Here is a 21,094-nt window from a genome sequence, read left to right on the forward strand (position 1 = left end):
GCTAAGGAATATGGAACAATATTGAAGTTGTGTTGCTATTGTTGGAAATTTGGGAGAGGGCTATACGTAGTAAATATGGCAATAACGCGGTTCGCTACTAAAAATTATGTGTTTAGTGTTGTGTTGCTTTATGCCTTTAGTGGTTGCTGAAAATTATGTGGTTTCCTGAATTTTTGCTTTGTTAACGTTCAAACATTAATGACTATTGTTTGAAAGTATAAACGAATAACTTACACGTTCGCACGTAAGTGGACTTAATATTTGAACGCACGTGAACTGTTCGAACATAACATTTTATACATTCGAATGTACGTAATCATTCCAAAATGACATCGTCTTACTTACGTTCGAACGAAACAATATTATCCTTTAGTGACGATTGCCTGAAATTGATTTTTTGTGATGGTTTCAGGATGGTCACAAATTCAAAACCATCACAAAATCCAATTGTGTTGTAGTGTTTAGTGGTTGCTGAAAATTATGTGTTTTCCCGACTTTTTGCTTTGTTAAGTACTGAATTCCTACATGTTGTAGTTTGTGATTAATTTGTTTATTTTTGTTCATCTAATTTTTTTTTTAATATTTATAGCTCATACTAGATGGTGCATGCTATTGGAATTGTTTGTTCACTTAATTTTGTGAAGCATTTTAGCGTTTTCTTTTGTAATTTGGGCTGTTATATATTTTTTATTTTTACTTTGAAATTTGACAGGTTCTTTACATTCATAATCCTACTTATTCAATTTGTATTTCAGTAAAGATGGTGATAACATGCTTAACAACATTTAGCACATAATTTTAGATGGTAAAAGTATATATTTTCAGACTATTTATTATATGTTGACTTGTGCCCTGAAAATGTTTTAGATAATTTTTGCAAAAAATTTTCTTATTCATTGCCTAACTAAGACTTAAGCCCAAAAGATTGGTTTTATATGGGTTTTTAAGCCTGAAAGCAAGGGCTTAAAAATTGTGTACGCTTTAATATTTAAGATACTTTTTCAATAGATTGGTCCAAAATATAGGTTTTGTATAGAGCCCACCGTATCAGCCCAAATATCGGGGCTTAAAAATTGGTTGTGTTATAGTTTAAAACAGAGCCCAATAAAAAATAGCCCAAAACATGTGTGGTCTAAAGTTGAGGACCAAATCTGATATCCACTCCGTTCTGATGGAGCGGGTGTTGCATGTTTCAGAGGTTAAGTCAAAGGAAAAAACTACTTTGCCCACCAATCTACCACTCTACTTGACCGCTTGGGGTTTAATTTGTTTTTTCCTTAATGATTAAGGGATTGATTTTAAGTGTACTGGTGTATTTTTTTATTTTTTAAAAATATTTAAATATTTTAAAAAAATGTGACTAGAAAAATGAAAAAAAAAAGTTGCTTAAGCAACTAGCGGTCAAAGTGATCGGGCTACCTGCGCGACTCTAAGTCAAAAGTTGGGATTAGAGTCTGACTTTTTAATTGGAGTCAGAGTCAGAAAAGTTGAACCCAACTCTGGTTTGATCAGCAGTAAACCTTATTGCCTGTCTCTAAAGAGGGTGGATGGATGTGCTAAGCAGGCCATGAACGATGGCCCACCCAACACCTCTACGAACAATAATTAGATTGTACATGACTATTATCATAAAATAGAGTTCTTTAAAATCTTTCATCAATTATCATAATTTCAAATATGGCTATGGGTGAGCACTGACCCAATCAGAGTCGAAATTCCCTAAACTTTATTATACATTAAATATAATAATATATTATTAGTAAGGTTCTAACTTATTATACATGTATTAAGACTGACCCTAGGGTCGGTCTAATAATCTTTTATCTTTTATTAGACATTATACTAGTTAGGGTCTAACTAAATTCTATAATTGATTATGTATGGCAGTAATACTATGATGTTTACAAATACTAAACTATTATTAGTCTATTTATATTATAATTTTATAAGTATATTATTTTATAATAATTAACTCATATTAGTATATTATTATACATATTTTTATAACATATGTACAATATTAGAGTCAGAATCGGAGCATAAAGTTGAAGTTGGATAGGATCAGAGTTGAAGTCGGTCCGACAACACCTCCGACTGCAATTGTGACCGAAAAACTAAAAAAATAAATAAGGTTCCTACTCGGTTTTGTCAAAGTTGGTACAAAGTTGGATTCAGAGCCGAATTTTCAATTAGATTTTTGCTCAGCCCTAAACATAGCATGCCATCATAGGTTGTCCCATTCACACAAGAACATTAAACATATTCACGTACCAACATAATTAATTGGTATATCGTTTGAACATGTAGTCTTGCTTGTTCGAACGTAAAGTACTATGGAATTACATTGTGCTTCAAAAGTCTGAGAATATTTGCTCATTTTCTTCATTTAGATATACAAGTTTAGTTCAAGTGTAAAAATTTAAGACTTAAAGAAGGTAGATTGAATGTCCTAAGAAATTCGTTGCAAAAATAATTATGTTAAAAAGAAAACTCACCCCAAAAAGGTTGAGAACAAGTTAGGCATGCAAAAATAATATTTCACGAGTACTTGAACTATTGAATAACATTTTGTGGCTTATATTCATATCCCAAGATGTGAAAAAAAAGTCACCTTTAAGCTAGCAAAAAAAAAAAAAAAAAGTTGTGAGAAAAAGGGAAATGATTTCATATATCATTAAAGAAAGATTAGATAAACAAAAGTTAATTAATGCAAATAAAAAAGAAGGTGACGATATCTACATCCTCTTGGAGGTTTATTATACCAAGATAGTTAAAGAGGAACAATTAAAGGCTATTGCTTTCTCGTTTTGATTTATATATATATATATATATGTTGCATATACCATTTTGATTTGCTAGAATTATTTTAAGTGCAATTAATTCCAGAACTGAATGTATAGGTTGGACGTACGAAGTGCACATGAAAGATCTTTTCCAAACGTGGATTGCTTGTAATCTCGAAGGTAACACAAGTCATAACAAGCCGCTTATAACTTTGCATGATCTGAAAGAGAAAAAAGAACAAAAGCTCCTTTTCGGTGTGTGCTTGGAGTTTTAAATGAATATACCCATGAGAGGCTTTTCATGCATTGAAACTTCCATTTCTGTCGTCTTTATTGATATCATCCGAATTCATAATACGTATATATCCATGCATGTATATATCTTCCAGCTTAGAGTTTGAAGTCGCTTTCAAATTATTGGATTCACCATCACAGCCAGTTGGCAGAAAGCTAGCAAAGTTGTCTTCTTACAAGTTACCCACTGATATTCCATGGCTTTGAAGTTTGAAAGTGTGATAAGCTTTGACTGTAACCAGCTGGTTACATGGATGAACATCAATATACCTTGTGAACATCTACTCGTATTTTTTTGTGAATTGGCTCCCTCCAAAAACCCCAGAAGCCTAATCCATATATATATATAGGATCAAAGAACCTTTACTCATCAAAAGCTTTCTATTTCGGTAAGTATCAAAAGCCTTCTCTTGTATTAATTAGCCTAATCTATTTGTCATCAACAAATGGCCTCAACTTTGTTGAAAAATCTTCTCCTGTCCCTCCTAGTTGTCTCTGCTGGTTTTTGGGTTGCAAAAGCAAGCGATCCAGACATCCTATTTGACTTTGTAGCCCCAGCAAATTCTACAAACAATTTTGATGGAAACTATTTCACATTCATTGGACTACGTGGAGTGCTATTCAACAATACCTCGCCAAACTTCAAGGTGACAAAAGCTAGCATGGTAGAGTTCCCAGCTTTGAACGGCCAAAGCGTCTCTTTTGCCATTCTCCAATACCCTGCAGGTGGTCTTAACCCGCCTCACACCCACCCTCGCTCTGCAGAACTTCTGTTTCTTGTGCAAGGTAGTCTTCAAGTTGGTTTCGTAGATACCACTAACAAGCTTTACAATCAGACTCTCCAAGTTGGGGACATGTTCATATTTCCTAAGGGACTTGTACACTTCCAATACAATGCGAATACCCCCAGAACAGCCACAGCCATATCTGCTTTTGGTAGTGCAAATGCTGGAACTATTTCAATCCCTACTAGCATTTTTACTACTGGCATTGATGATGTAATCCTCGCCAAGGCTTTCAAGACTGATATTGCTACCATTCAGAATATCAAGGCCTGTCTAATTGCACCCAAGGCTTAGACATGAAATAAGAAATTAAGACGTACCTCGAGTGTTAGATTATATTAAACCAATGAAATATTGTATACTCCTGCAATTTGAAGTGTGTTGTGTGTTTCAATTACATACGTTGAATGACTTTCTCAAAAATTTTCGTACAATGGTTTTCTACTTAATGATCAGGTTCAATATGGTTTGGAAAGAACGATTCTGAAACCATGAACTGATGTAGCTTATTGTTTTGCCACCTTCTCGAGATGAATTTGAAGCAACGTTGCTTGAACTGCTATATATAGCTTATTATTCACGAAAATAAGAATATATTTTTTAATTTATTACTCTGTCTTTGATCAATGGCAGGTATCATTAATTGTCATATGTAATAAATAGTTTGAATATATGTATATATATGTGTTGTGAGAGCGCGCTCATGTGAGTTAATTATGAATTTTGGAGAATTATACGAACTTGATATATGGTTTCAATTTGGAGAGAGAGATATTTGTGAAGAGGGATCTAATACATACAACATTTATTGATGATTAACATAGCTTTAAATTTCACATAAAACAATAATTGTTGAACTTATTTTATGTACTTATCTCTTCTACCATACTTGAGGCCCTAAAGTTTGACTAAAAACTTGAAGAAGTGTTAGTCTATAATTTAATGGGTGAAACTCACAAGGAAAGGCCTATCATGTCCTAAAAGGGGAAAAAAGTTCACTAGTGTATACCAAAAAATTCACAACTCATTGTGGCGTCCCCAAATTCCGCTTGGGATTTGATGGAGTTTAAAGAATTGGGAAATGCAACACAATGTCACATACTCTCATTCATGATAGTTAAGGAAGCAGTGCACAAGGTCACATGCATATAACAGTATGCAATATTCACAGTGGATAATTTTTTTAGCAATATCCAATGTACTAGAATAATAATCCCAAAACATCCTTACGTTTCATTCATATAAGCATATCTCAAAAGTAACATTGTTAGTCCAATCAGTCTTCAAACTAAATAGACATTGTACTGGAACTAGAACTCCTTAGTTACAGTAGCCTATATGCCAAGCCACTCAAGCAGCTAGGTTATTAGTGCCAAAATTAGGGCTGAGCACTGACCCTTTCGGAGTCGGAGGGCCCAACCTCCGACTCCGACTCCGACTCCGACTTTGTCGGAGGTTGAATCCGACCTCCGACTCTGACTCCGAGACGTATAGAATCCGATCCGACTCCGATTCCGACTTGTCGGAGCAGAGTCGGATTTTTTTATTTTTGTATTTTTTAACTTCATATTTGACCCACTTTTAAAAAAAAAAAAAAATTGGAAGGCTTTCAAATTTCAATTTTCTCAACATTATAATCTAAACTAATTAAACTTTTGATTATAACAAAAAATACAACTAAATAAAACAAGTAACATACTAATATGCATTAAAAAATAAAACAAGTAACACACTAATGTCTAATACTAGTATATCACTATAGTTAATAGTACCCTATAGTAATATAACTATATTAGTATTAGTTATAGTGATTTAAATTTTAGTATAACTATATTAATATAAGTTATAGTGATTTAGTATAGTTATAATACTATAAGTTATAACTATAGTCTATATTAATATTACTATTAGTTATAGTAATTAACATAATTATATATTAGTATTTGCTATAGTGATTTTAATTTAGTATAACTATATGATAGTATTAGTATAAATATTATACTAACTATATCACTGATTGTATTAGACTATTAGTACACTAATGTCTAATACTAGTGTATCACTATAGTTAATAGTACCCTATAGTAATATAACTATATTAGTTTTAGTTATAGTGATTTAAATTTGAGTATAACTATATTAGTATATGTTATAGTGATTTAGTATAGTTATAATACTATAAGTTAAAACTATAGTCTATATTAGTATTAGTATTAGTTATAGTGATTAGTATAATTATATATTAGTATTTGCTATAGTGATTTTAATTTATTATAACTATATAATAGTATTAGTATAAATATTATACTAACTATGTCATTGATTGTATTAGTACACTAATGTCTAATACTATTATATCACTATAGTTAATAGTATCATATAGTAATATAGTATTAGTAATTAATACTATAGTGATTTATATAGTAATTTATATCTAGGCTTAAAGTGGTTTACTAATTTATATATAGTAATTAATACTATTAGTAATTTATATGAATAATACTTTAGTTATTATACATTAGTATTATATTTTATTATAAATTTATAGATTAGTGTTTATTCATTAGTATTACAATATTACATGTTGATGTTATTATGATCTTAGTGTTTATAGTAGTATATTATAGTCATATACTAAACTATTATTAGTCAATTTAGTCTATATATTATTTAACTAGTATATTATTGAGTTTAAATAACTATATAAGATATAGTTGTATAAAATTTAAATAATTAATATATAGAAAAACACATCTTTTTATAAAATATGTATAAAATTAGAGGCAGAGTCGGAGGCGGAGGGTCGGAGTCGGATATGAGCGAAGTCAGAGTCGGTTCATCAGTGACTCCAAATCCGACTCCGACTCCGACTTCCAAGGGGAAAAAACCTCCGACTCCGACTCCGACTCCGATAAGTCGGAGCCGGAGCGGAGTCGGAGCGGAGCCGGTGCGGAATAGGATTCAGAGTCGGATTGTCGGATTTTTGCTCAGCCCTAGCCAAAATCATATTAAAAAACTGAAGCATCATCCCCATTAATTCTTCGAGGCTTGTCCTCAACCTACTCGATGTCATCCAATCTGGGATACGGTGCTCCATTGGGTCCTGGCACAGCTCCTACCATTCTGGGGGGAATGGTTGTTAGGATTACGACAGTAAGATTATAAAATCTCAACAAATAAGGCTCATAAGCTACCAACAATATGGATAAGCATGCATGACAGTAAAATACATATATGCTTCATGACATGAACTTGAACATGTGTGACATGACTTGAAAATAACCTGGCATGAACTTGACGTGGAAAAACACAACTTCACATGAATGTAACATGACTTGACATAAACATGACATGCTTGTGTGAACATGACACCTTGTTACAAAAATATGTTTGTTTACAGAATTATTCGGACACAGTAAAATGCCTTCAACCTTGTGTTTCGTCAGGAATATTAAAACAAAGCAGACTGTCTCCACCCAATGTATTCCATTAGAGATACTCAAACAAGTAGAAGGCTTTCGCCATGAATATTTTATTAGAGGTACTCTTAACAAAACTTACCAAAATTTATATTCCTCATATAAATCTCATCCTAAATCCAAATATGAAATTGAAAAAATTTAAAATCAGTCCCAACTACGAGAAACATCTCTTTGCCGAATAATGTGTAGGCTAAAATCATGCTTTTTGTTGCTATTTGGCCATTTAACACTTTAACATGCTTAAACATAATTTAGCAACTCTAAAGAATCATATCCTTAATTCTAAAATCATGCTAAGACATTAAATCACATATCTCTAAAATACTTGAACTCACTACGTCAAGAAAAATGCCAAAACATCAAGATTAGGTCAAATAGAACCAAACCTTGGTGTTCTTGGTCTACTACCTTCATATCATCTCCAAGGACCCCAAACATCCATAATTAACTCTCCTAACATCTTAATATTTCAAACCTAGGTGATAGAATGCTTGACTAATCAAACAAACTTCACAAAATACTTCATAGAACAACCGGTTTGCATGAAAACCTAGAAATAGACAAGCATGCTCTTGGATTGAAAACGAAGTGACTAGATCTTTGATTTCTATGCAATAAATTTTGAAGTAACACAACCATATACCTCAGATTGAAGTTTCAACTAGATCTAAGCATTAAAACTAGCATATCATAGCAAACATTTCATCAAAATACTCGTCAAACCTAAGAGCCACTAGATTGAGTTTAAAATAAACTCTTGCATGTTTACCATCATTCTAACAAAGATCTAAACCATAACTCCTCAAAAATTTATTCTAAATACCTAGATCAAAGCCTCAAGAACAAAATTTATAAAAAGCATAACCATTGAATCGAAGTCCTAGAGCTAAAATCACAACTAAACCAAACAAAGTTCTTTTTGAACCAATTAGTTTCCGCCTCTTCAAAAATCATGCAAAAAAAAACAAAAAACAAAGAAAACCATTTTGTAAAAATACTAACATGCTTTGAATCAAATAATAACTTGTATATAATAATGTTAACATTTCATCAAATCAATATCTACCCAACATTTTCTCAAAATCTCACAACTTTCAAAGTTCATCACAAACATAAAATGCTGTCAACACCGAACTTTTCCACCAATAACACTAACTTTCATTCATCAAAACTTCAAGAAAAATCGACCAACACACACCCGAGTAAACTAGAGTCAATCATTGATAAAATGGAAGAGGTTAGAGCCCAAGAAAATACTTATAATTACTACATAACCTAGTAAAAAATAATAAAGCCAATTTTTTAATACCACATATAGTTAAATGTAGCAAATGGACTAGAATGTCTCACATTAGGATAATGAGAATAATGCTGTGGAAAGTGGTGTAGAAAAGATAGGTATGAAATCATGGAAGAACCAAAAGTTGGAATGTGTTTTGACTATAAAGAAGAAGTGAAATCATACTATATGAAATATTCAAAAAAGCAAAATTTAGGATGGCAAAGAGAAGTTCTAGAACTAGGAGCGATAGGAAGTTAAGATACTTCACGCTTGTATGTGGGAAGTTGTAACACCCAGGCCCAAGCCCACAAACTATTAATTTGTTTAAGTTAATATTTATTGGAAACCCATTTGAGATTTATTGAGTAAGTTTGAATAGGCTACAGGTCCAAAATTTTATGTTGGTTCAATATGAATTTTTATTGGGTTTGTTAATTACGTTAAAATCATTTAATATTTTATGGACAAAGTGAAATCTATTGGTAATTGGCTTGAAAAGTTATGGGATGTGTTGGGTTATTTTGAAATTAGAGAAGAGACCCATTGGGAATTTTGGAAACTTGGCCAATATATATATACATCCTCCCATGCATGTAGATATCTATCTCTCTCTCACGTACAAACACATCGTTCACGTTTTGGAAACTACCATTATCAGATTATCAAGTAGTTGCAGAACCTCCACAAGCTGCACCCTTCCTCCATGTTCAGAGAATGAAAACCCGAAGCCCCACGCCGCACTTTGATCTCCTCCACACCAACCCAAACCGCAAGCCACTGCATCCTCCCACACAAAAACACTTTCCACATCCACCGTGAACAACCATAAAACAGCTATTGCAAACTCCAGTCCACACTGAGCATGTTGCCCTCCACGTCCAGGAAGCAACCGCTGCCCCCTACACCACCCACACGATCACAAACCACCACCCACGTTCAACCCATGCACACAACCAGTTGTCCTCCCTCATTTATACATTCATTGAACCAAAGCAGTGGCCAACCTCCATGAATGCAAAACGAAGCTGCCGTCATTCTCCTCCATGCTAAACCAAGTCATGGCCACCGTAAACCACTAGGAAATAAACCCTCCCCCACCATAAACAACCAAGGGAACTCCTCTATTTTAATCCCACAAAAATAGAGCATGGTTTTCATTAAACACAGCTTCCATGCAAGCCGCCCAGTCACTTGTCCTCTGTGCACTGTAACCTAGCCATGCACTCGCAGTGGAGCGATCGAAAGCTGCATGGCCTTCTCCAAGACAGAACCTCCAGGCCGCATCACCACGCACCCACTCCAACCATAAACCACCCAGAACGACAACCTTTCCTCAGCCATCGTGAGTTCCTGCCATTGCACCGAATGGTTACTCCATCAACAACCTCCCTACCTGGACATATGTGTGTATCCCTCTGTCCATTCGCCATGCAATGCCGTTGCCACGTTCAGCACTGGTCTAGTGGCAACTCCGTTCTCTTGCACCATTTCTGTCGCCCAATCTTCGCCATCTCGAAGCTTCAACCTTGACTCAGACACCCATTGCCCCAACTTCTCACCATTGCGCCTGGTCAGCCGCCCAACTCTACTTGAGTCTCTGCCGCATTTTCTTTCCTTGGTAAGCCCTTGTCGTACCCTTCGTTTCTTCAACTAAGATGCCTCCTGTGTTCAAACTTAGAAATAAGTTTCCTAAGCTTTGGGTCTTCTAATGGTAATAATGATGATACCCTTATTATTTTCCAAACATAATAGGTTTTCTTTTTAAATAACAAATTTTGTGAATTTATGGTCTTGTTTATTTTGGTTGGGCTTGATTCTAAGATCAGCCTATAATTTACATGGGCCTTTAGCGTTGGGCTAGGTTTGGTCTCTAATTGAAATTTATTTTGAGTTAGAATTATGTTAAGTGCATATTAAGTTAGATACGTATTTTACATAGCTTACTTTTAATTGACTATAAATGTTAGCCATGCTTTTTAATTTACAAAAATAATTTAGAGTTTAAATAGTTAGAGAAATTAAGTGAAAATCGATGAATTTGAGAATTGATGATATTTTAGGGTTACGAGAATATTTAGATTTTAGGAAAAATAGGTTATTTTAGTATTCAAGTTTAAGTAACAAAATATGTGTTTAATGAGAAATTTACGGAAGTTACGTAAATATTTTATAGGTGATGGGTAATATTTGTTCGGCACTATTGGGAAAAACTTTGAAAAGCTAACAAGTCCAGGTAAGCGGGGTTCCTATGCTAGATTTGCATAAAAAGGAAAATGAATTGATGTTAGTTTGTAAAACATGCATGTTATGTTTTAAAAGAAAATGTGAAAACAAACCTCAGTTTTGTGTTGCATTCACTCATGAAATCTGTATGAAAGAGAAAAATGCTTCTTGATATTAATAATGTAGACATGAGTAATATTTGACATGTTTATGAAATGTACAAAACAACGAATATGGAATATGAGAACTTTAGTACATGTTATACAAAAATGTTTTGGATCTGTTTTTGGTCATATGAAAATGATACGAATATGTTTAGCACTTTGTTTGATATAATATGCATCTGGAAAACCTTTGACATGACTTTATGTTTCTATTCTGATTCTCATTCTGGTTATGATATGATACTTCTGATTCTGTTATATAGTTGATACCAGCATTTCTGATATGATATGAGTGCACCCACTTTGAAACCAAAGTAGTTTTTCTGGTGCTCTTTTATGTGTGCACACTCGAGACTTCGAGAATGAATAAGAGAAAGTTTCACATTATGATAATGCCTGGTTTGGCTACCGGGGATAGCACAACCCTATCATGGGGGTTAAACATGGTATATGATATGATATGGTGATATGATATGATATGATACGATACAATATGATAAGAGAAAGATGTTCAATCATGTTGTGCCAAAAGGTTTTTGAATATGAACAACTAGTTTATGGATATGAACAGTTTGAAAAATCGCTCTGATTTTCTGATAATACGTTTTTGAGATCTGTATATTGAAACTGAAATGATTTTTTTCTGCATTCTGAACACTCTGAAAAGGCTCATGTTTACATACTAGAATAAGTTTTCTGCTTACTGAGTTGTTGATAACTCACCCCTTATCTTCATAATAATTTCAGATGTTTGATTGTTTCAGCTGAGGATCAAGAATCGAAAGCATGTATAATGCTACGTGAGCATAGTGGATTAAATGCAAAGATGATACTTTGGTTATTGGAGATTTTATTCAATAATTCTGTTCTGCTATGTCGACTTGGTATTTTGGAATGTTGACGTTAATTTTGAGATTTTGCGGTGTTTAGATGAATCATATTGGAGTAGTTGATTGAAATGGTGAGTTGTATGTGCCATTGAAAATTTTGGAGTCTATGACTATATAGTTGAGATATGATTTTGAGTGACAATGAGTAATTCTCCAACCCATTTGGGACCGGGGCATATAGAAGGAATATCAAGAAGTACATCTTTGAATATTATTAAACCTAGACCAATGGAGAAGTTTTTGGTACAAGCTAGGATTAATGCAACTCTGTGCTGATGGAATGTTTACTTTTGTGTGTTGTGCTCTCGAACGCACTCATTTTTTAAGTCCCAGTAAAGCAAGGTTCTTTTGATACCACAAGAAGTTAGACACTCCCACCAATGGAATACTTGAAGTAAATGGCATGGCCGAAATACACTCGTGTAAAAACTTCAAGTCTCTTGTTGTTGATACAAGGGGTTATGAGAATTTGTCTTTCAGAGAAAGAGAATGCTGCAATTACCTTTGTGAGGCGAGGCTAGTTGAACTTAGGGATGGAGATGTTGAAGCACTCCATAAATATTTTTGAAAAATCCAAAAAAAGAATGATGGGTTTTATTATGTGATGGATGTTTGTAATGAAAACAGATTGGGAAATATATTTTGGGCGAATGCTAAGATGTTATAACATTCAACATCACATATTTGACAAATGCATACAAGATGCTAGTTCCTTATTTTGTGGCGGTAAATCATCATGGTTAGTATATTTTACTCAGGTGTGGGCTAATATCAATCGAGAATACGAAGACTTTTGTATGGCTATTTGAAGTATGGTTAGACTGTATGAGCGGTTGATCTCCAAATCCAATAATCACTAACCAAGATAAAGCAATGCAAAATACAATTGCAAGGGTCTTTCCAACATCCAAAAATAGATTTTGTTTGTGGCATTTTATGAAAAAATTGCTGAAAGGACTTGGGGTATGCTTTAAGTATGAAGCTATTAAGAGTTGTTTACAAAATTGTGTATATGATTCTTTTAACTTGTGATAAATTTGGGGAGCATTGGCAAGCACTACTCATGCCTTATGACCTCTATGATAATGCATGGTTGGATTGGCTACATTTAAAAATACTTTTTGTGCAATATGTCTACAACGCAGTGGATTGAAAGTATGAATACATTTTTTTATGGTTACGTAAACTTCAAAACAACTTTGAAACAATTTGTTGAGTAGTATGATAATGTCTTGAGATCAAAAGTAAAGAATGAGGTTGCTGCTAATTTTATTCCTTCAACACTCAACATTGGTCATTATTCCATTGAGAGTTAACTGCAAGAAGTGTACACCAACACAAAATTCAAAGAAGTACAAGATGAGTTTTGGTGATTTCTATATTATTGTGTTGACTTGATTAGCTTGGAAGATAGAATATATACCCATCATGTGGCCAATCAGGTGAAAACCAACAATGGATTCATAAAACGAGTAAAATCTTGAGTTATATTTAATGAGGATAAGTTTAAATTAAAATTTACTTGCATATTGTTTGACTATATAGGGATAGTATGTAGGCATGATCTTCAAGCCTTGACTAACTTAAACAAAGGCTAATTGCTTTCAAAATATATCCTTGGTCATTGGAGGAAAGATTTGCAGTAGAAATATACACTTATGAAGAGCAATCATGATGAGTTGGGTGAAAACCTTAATTCACAACGATATGATAGGTTGTCCATAAGTTTTATGAAATAGTAGTTGCTGCATCATATAGCGAGAAGGGTTGTAATAAGTTAATGTGTCATTTAGAACATATAAGTGGAGAATATGTATAGATCCACAATGTATAATGGCAGAACAACTTAGTATCCTCCTACTACTTCCATAGGGGGTAATAGTGCTAAGGTGCTAAGCCCCATCAAGGTGAAAAGTAAAGGGAGATTACTATCAAAGAGAAAACAGTCTACATTGGAAAAAGTAGTAAAATGGTTAAAAAACGAAAGAGTCAACAAAATAAGGTTAATCATTTGTTTTGGTGTGTGTTGGTTAATTCATATGTATAGCATTGTTTTTACATTTTTCTCTAGCATTGTTCCATCATCATGGATTATCATAAATATGCCCAATTATATGAACATGAGACCCGAATTCATCTCCCGCCTAATTTTAGTGCTCCATTGACTATACTGTCAAGGATGACAATATTGTTTATTTTCTCCACAATATAGTTTAGTGTTTCTATTTTAACATGTGCTTTTTATTTTGTATTTTTTATATATGCAACCTCACACATTTCGACTTGTGGATGAGGGCATTCCCTATTCTCCTATCAACCAAGATATAAATATAAACACTCTGAGTATTTTTAAATATAATTTTTGTATTTTATTTTTAGCTAGTTGAAAATGAAGTTAGTGTAATAATAATATATGATAACATTTAATACAGGTTTGGAACATTTGTATTATTATTCTAATTGTTGGTTGAAGTAGAAGAGTTTGTATTTTGTGATCATTTAGAGAATTTGTTATAGATTCCCAATGTTGACACTTTGTATGTTAATTGAATTGTACATGGTTGTGATGGAGGGAAGGAGGTTGTATTTTGTGCAAGTTGTAAATACTATGAAGTTGGTGTACTATGTCAGGAATGGTGTATTTGGTTCAAGTTGTAAATACAAATTTAAGAGATCAGTCATTCTTTTGTATACGTGTTTTTTGGTTTTCACTTATAATGCTATTGAATGGTTGTAACTATATTTATTGATGTTAGTGTTAATAATCAGTTAAGCTATTTTAAACATGTAGCTTTTGGCTTTATTGTTTTTTACATCTCATAATTGGTGTCATTTCAACAGCATAATTCAAAAGAGAAAAAAAAAAAAAAAAAAACCCAGCATTTTAACACAATTTAGCACAATTGAAAACTTACAGTCAAAGTATTAAAAAGGTAGTTGTGACCTAATTTCAACACAATTCAAGCAGCTAACAATCAAAATACTTCCTACACTCACATCAACACAATCCAAATTGTGAACAACAAAGCTAAAATATATCTTACACAATTTACATCACAATTCTAGGTTAAATCAATGTACCTTTGTTTGTAATAAGTTACAATGATTTGATACAACTACAAATAAGAAGAAAATCCATGACACTAAAAGTGCAACCATATATCTATTGCTTTTGATCCTTTCACTTTCAATTTCTACTTAACATTAGATTGCTTTGATTTCCATTGCCTCCTTATGCCTAGATACTTTTTGTTGGATCATTTCAGACTCAACCCAAGTAAAAAATTTACACAATTGCCAATCTGCATTCTTGTAACACCCCACTCCCCAATAAAGACATTTTTAAAATTTTCGGGGAGCCAGTAAACTACTAAACTTGATTAAAAACTTTTCTTTTAAAGAAGCGCCAGATACGAAAGATCCCATAAATAAATAAATTTATTCTTTTTAAATACTTAAAATAAAAAATAAAGTTTGCGGAAGCATTTATTTAAAAAAAAATACAAAAGTTTCATGTGTTTATTAAAATAATATATTTAAACCTTAAATCATAAACTGAACATGGCATAAATGTCATCACCTGTAGTGGTTTAAAAACATGAAAATATACAAAAACGAGTCGAATACTCAATAAGCAACACATCATACAGTAAATATAATAAACATAAGATTTCTTGAAAAACATGCATACTGATAAATACATATGTAAATAACATGAATATGAACATGAACTTATCTTTCACTTATCATAGGCCGATACCCACTATTGCCCTCCTTCACTTAGTGTAACGCCCCGACTCCGAGCGTTCGGAGAGTTAATTCATGTTACTTGATAATCAACTCCTACACTGCTAATATACTTCCAAAAGCTCTTAATCAAACGTAAACAATTCAAATTTAATTAACTACACAAACTCATATATCAAATCCTCAATACAGTAATCCCAAAAAAATATCAACTTCTCTACATGTCACTTAACTTCACATCTCAACAATTTAATTAACAAAAAAATCACTAATACTCATCGAAAACTTTCTATTCTTAATCCACTATTCTTAAGTCATCTCACCCAATGCTTCTTAGTCTTGATTCTCAGCTGAAAAAATCCAAATCATCTGAAAATATTGTGAAGATAAATGGCGTAAGTTATTAACAACTCAGTATGCAGAGAACATATACTAGTATGCAAACATGAGCATTTACAGATTTTAGAATGCAGAACAAAACACTTTATTTTCAGAATGCAGAGTCAGAACATGTTATAAAAAATATCAGAGCGAAGGTTTCAGAAAATATTATTATTCAAAGTCTTTTGGCATAGCATAGTTGACCACATCATACGAGAACATCACATCACATCAGAGGCCATATTTAAACCCCGTGGTAGGGTTGTGCAAACCCCGGTAGCTAATAGAGCAGAAACAGAATGTGAATCTTCCCCTTATTTATTCTCGGAGCCCCGAGTGTGCACACAGGAAAGACCACCAGAAAAAACCACTTTGTTTCCAAAGTGAGTGTACCAAGAACAGAACAGTTGGTACCAACCCAAACAGAAGCCACTATTAGCACCCGTGGTAGGTCAAATAGATCACCATCCACAAACCACATCTCGATTCAGAATGTCATGCCAAAAGTTTTCAAAAATCATATCATATCAGAGTACAGAACATCTTCAGAACATAACAGAATCAGATCACAAAACATAATTTTATGCACAAACTTTCATATTCGCTCTCTTTTGTACAGTTCAGAAATAAAATGCAAAATAACTCATGTCTACACCAGTCATGCCTGAAAATACTTTATTCTTAAACAGAATCTCATGAGTAATGCAGAACAAATAACTGAGGTAGTTCAAATATCTTTTCATAACAAAACATGCATATTTTAAAAAATCAATCTCAACCCATTTTATTTTTATGCAAATCTAGCATAGGAACCCTGCTTACATGGATTTATTAGTTTTTCAGAATTTCCTCAACAATGCTGAACAAATATTAATCATTACTTATAAGAATAATCATGTAATTTCCGTAAGTTTACAATCAATCATGTATTTCTATATTTAAGCCTAAACTTCTAAAATAACCTATTTTAATTCCTCAAAACTTAAAATCCTCATAATCCCAAAATATATCATCACTTTCTAAAATCATCAATACATGTTTCCTCACATAAAATCATATTTTTTATAAATATTTTGATGCTTAAATCTTTACATAAAATCATGCATGACTTTTTATAAATATTTTAATTCATAAGACTCAAATAAAATCATGAATTTTCATAAATAATTTTATGCATAAATCTTCACATAAAATCATGGATTTTCATAAATCTTTTGATGCATAACTCCTTTCATAAAATCATGAATTTTCATAAATAATTTAATGCATAATTCTTCACATAAAATTATGGATTTTCATAATTTTATCATGACTTGGGTACGTAAAAAGGGGCTTCCAATGGATGGCATACATGCATAATATTTTTATAAAAGACATGCCGTTTACCATACATACGTGTAAGGATATGATCATTCTATTTACCTTATAGCGCTAATCCGGCCACTATTTCTGGAATGCGGCTGGTTATCTAAAAACATGTTAGTGATTTTTGTAAATTCCTAATTAATCACGTGCTTCGTTATTAAAACCTGAAAGAAATCTATAACTCTTGGATCCTAAAATTTTGTAAGTCCTTAAATACTTTAATTTAATGTTTATAAAATTTCTCCAAAAATCTTACATGATTAAATCCTAAAATCTCATTATTTGACCTTATAATTCTATCTATGCAGGCACATGTTGACCCCAACATATACACACATTAAATCTGTAATATCGACGTTAAATTGCATTCAATATTCCTATATCCGTTAACTACTCTCAAAATATTCCAACTTTTCATGGTCCCTTAAATTCATATGGCATCTCGTATTCAGTCTTGGCCTAACATATACTAACCTACTAACTAGTTTGTGTGAGAAAGAGAAAATAACGTGAGAGGAAGAGAGATAATTATCGAGAGAGTGAAGGGATAAAAGAGAGGGGAAGAGGCCATGATCTTCTGGTGGGGATGAGCAGCGATTGGAAGGGGGGGTGTGGTGTTGCTTCACGACGGCTCAAGACTGGGCAAGAGAAGTTGGCAGCAACGGAGCTCACGGGTTGGGTCTCAGTGATTCAGGATTGGCGTTGGGGGCATGGCTTCCTCGTTCTGGTTCCTGCTTGTCGAAGGGAGATGGGGAGTATGGTGGTTTCGTCGGTGGCTCAAGAGGTGTAGTCTCGGCAAGATGGTGTTTGAGTGTGGGGAGGTTGTAGGCATGGAGGAAGAGGACATGACTGGCTTCGTTGCTGCTCTTTCTCGGGTGGTAAAACAAGGGAGGATGGCAACGGCTTGTTGGCTTTCCAAGGGCAGTCGCGTAGTGTCTCCTCTAGCTGGGCAAAGAGGTGGTCAGAGGGAGGAGCTGCGACGTGGTTGGCTTGGCTTCGGAGTGGCAGGGCTGTGGGACGTGCCTGGTGGTTGCCGTGAGGGTGGTCTGCTGGACAGACTAGGGGAGGTGGTGGAGGTTTTTTTCCAGGACGTGTGTTGCGGGTGACTTGGACGTAGGTTGTGAGAGAGGAAGGGGTGGTGGGTGGTGCCGTGTGGGTGTGTGGGTCTTGTTTGATGTTTTCATGGTAGTTCACAGAGAGGGAGGAGTGGCTTGGACGTAGAGTCTCACAGTGGAGGACTTGGGGCTTGGCGTGCGTGAGTGAGGTCTCGTGCAACATACTAAGGGAAACCAGGGAATTAAAGTGGGACTTGAAGAAGAATGTGATGCATGTACTATGCATGAAGTTATACTATATATAGAGAATAAGTTTAGGAAATTTAGCGTGAAGGGATTTGTAAAGTTTCAACATTGTTGTGATAGACTTCTATTGAGGCGTGAATTTTAGTAGAAAGTAGAGACTTGCTTTGCTTAGAATTACAGAGAAACTAGTATTCTAACGGGTTTGGATTCATTTTATTGCTTAAAATTTAGTAATTTCAATTGGATTTCTAAATTATCAATCTCTTAATTTCTTCTAAAATTCTCAAACTTCAAAATAAAAATTTTGAGTCTTTGGACCTAACAAAATGCCAAGAATTAATTATTCGCAGCTAATCCAATATAGCCATAAAAAAATCCAATGACTTACAAAAAAAATCTTAATAGCTCGTGGACTGTTCCAAATTGGCCCATTAAACATAATTTAGGCCCAATAAAATTATCCATAATTTATTTTTAATAATATTGGATCGGGTCGTTACAATTCTGAAAACCGAGAAATCTATGTTATACAATCTAAATCATATGAAACCAACAAAAAATTCAGAGGGATATTATTATCAAATGTACCTCCCAATTACCTTTAGTAAATAGTCGTCGTACTTCGTTGCAGTGGCGGACCTGCATAGGGGCAGGGGGTGGCCATGGCCCCTCCCAAAATTTGAAAAAAAAATTAATATATTTTAATTTTTTATGATTTAATAGGATTATATTATTTCATATTGTATTGATCCCCTCTCTAAAAAATTATTTTGGCCCATTCTACAAAATTATTTTGATCTTATAAATTATTTTGACTAAAAAATAGAATAAAAAATATTTTATTATAGTTTTAGTTTTGATCGGCCCCCCCTACAACAAATTTCTAGTTCCGCTACTGCTTCGCTGCCTCTTGAACGAACATATTTAAATCTTGCTTTTACGCCACAATGACAATATATTAGATAGACATTCATTGATCTAGCAATTGAGCTTGACCAACAATGAGTAGACATTCTTACTTCATTCATGCATAATAATCGAATTGTACAATGAAAGTCCAACCTTAGAATATATCATGAGAAATAAGAAATCAATTAACATGCTACATAAACTAAATATGTGGTTTATGTTTGACCATATGGCTCATCTTCTTTTATTTCAATCTCTTAAAACTTGAAATATGTTTTCATTGGACATTTCTTAAGTGCTATCTCTATCATTTTCCTTGTTGATTTTTAATAACTAAAATTTTGGAAGTAATATTACTCAATGAATGCTCCCCCCACACGGCCTCCTCCCTCTTTTATTTTTTATTTCCCAAGAGGCATTATTCTTGCAAAAAAAAAAAAAAAACCACCATATACTATCAAATTGCTTCAAGCTAGTGGGTTTAAATATACACTAAAGCATCACTTTTGTTATATCACAACCTGAACCATACTAAAGCATAATTTTCGTTTGTTTCATTTTCACAGCACTACTCCCACTATAGTGATCTAAAAACTCTTAAGAAATAAAAAGTCTTTCAATATTTCAATCTAAAATTATTGAGTTTCCATAAAGGCATAAAATATTAAAAAAAAAACAGTTTCTTGGTAATTTTAAAATCCAAACTTTGCGTCCAAAATCTATAAACTTATACATCATTAAAAATTAAGAACTCAGACACCAAATATTTATAAAATTCGAAGATAAAAGTTGAAAAAAAAACTAAAATTAAAACCTCTTAATAGCTTTTATTCTTATATCTTCTTCCTAGTAGTTTCAATAATTTTTTTTCCTCTCTGAAAAATTACACAAATGAGAAAAATTTTGCAAATTTTTTATTTTATTTAACTTGAGAATTTTAATTAATATGACCAATGGTTAGATTTGATAATAATTTGTTGGTATCATTGAATGGATATGTAATGAAATTACATCTAATAATTATATTTTTATAATTATAAAAAAAAAATGCATAAAACACACAAACGACCCACACACCCAAACAAATTTACTTGTGTACCATAGGGTACAATAATTTGTAATCAATCTGCAGGCCTTTTGGATAACAACTATATAAGGAAACTAGAAAGTATTCTTCTTGTAGCTGAAGTTGTTTGGTTCAATCATTTGGCTGCTACAAGAGTACACCAAGAAAATACAAGTTCTTCTTATTTTATCACTGATAGGCTAGGATCTAATTGTAAGGGGACCGCCTAGGGTGCTATCGGTAAGCTAATTAATTGTAAAGAGGCACAATGCAGGCTGTTTCTGATCTTTCATTTTGATCATTTTTTAATATTACATTTACTCTTTAACTAATTCCAGAGCTTAGTTTCGAATGGATATACCCTTTAAAAGGCTTCTCGTGCATTGGAACTCCCATCTCTATCCTGGATGCATGGCATTCGA

General features: G+C 33.2%; 1 protein-coding gene across 1 annotated transcript; it reads left to right on the forward strand.

The window, feature by feature from the left end:
* The first annotated feature begins 3,523 nt into the window (after window positions 1-3,523).
* On the forward strand, window positions 3,524-4,156 carry LOC108998940 (germin-like protein 9-3). The gene has a single exon (XM_018975710.2). The coding sequence runs from the start codon at window positions 3,524-3,526 to the stop codon at window positions 4,154-4,156; it is 633 nt and encodes a 210-aa protein (XP_018831255.2).
* The last annotated feature ends 16,938 nt before the right edge of the window (window positions 4,157-21,094 follow it).

This window comes from Juglans regia, chromosome 14, assembly GCF_001411555.2.
Source record: "Juglans regia cultivar Chandler chromosome 14, Walnut 2.0, whole genome shotgun sequence".
Classification (NCBI taxonomy): domain Eukaryota; kingdom Viridiplantae; phylum Streptophyta; class Magnoliopsida; order Fagales; family Juglandaceae; genus Juglans; species Juglans regia.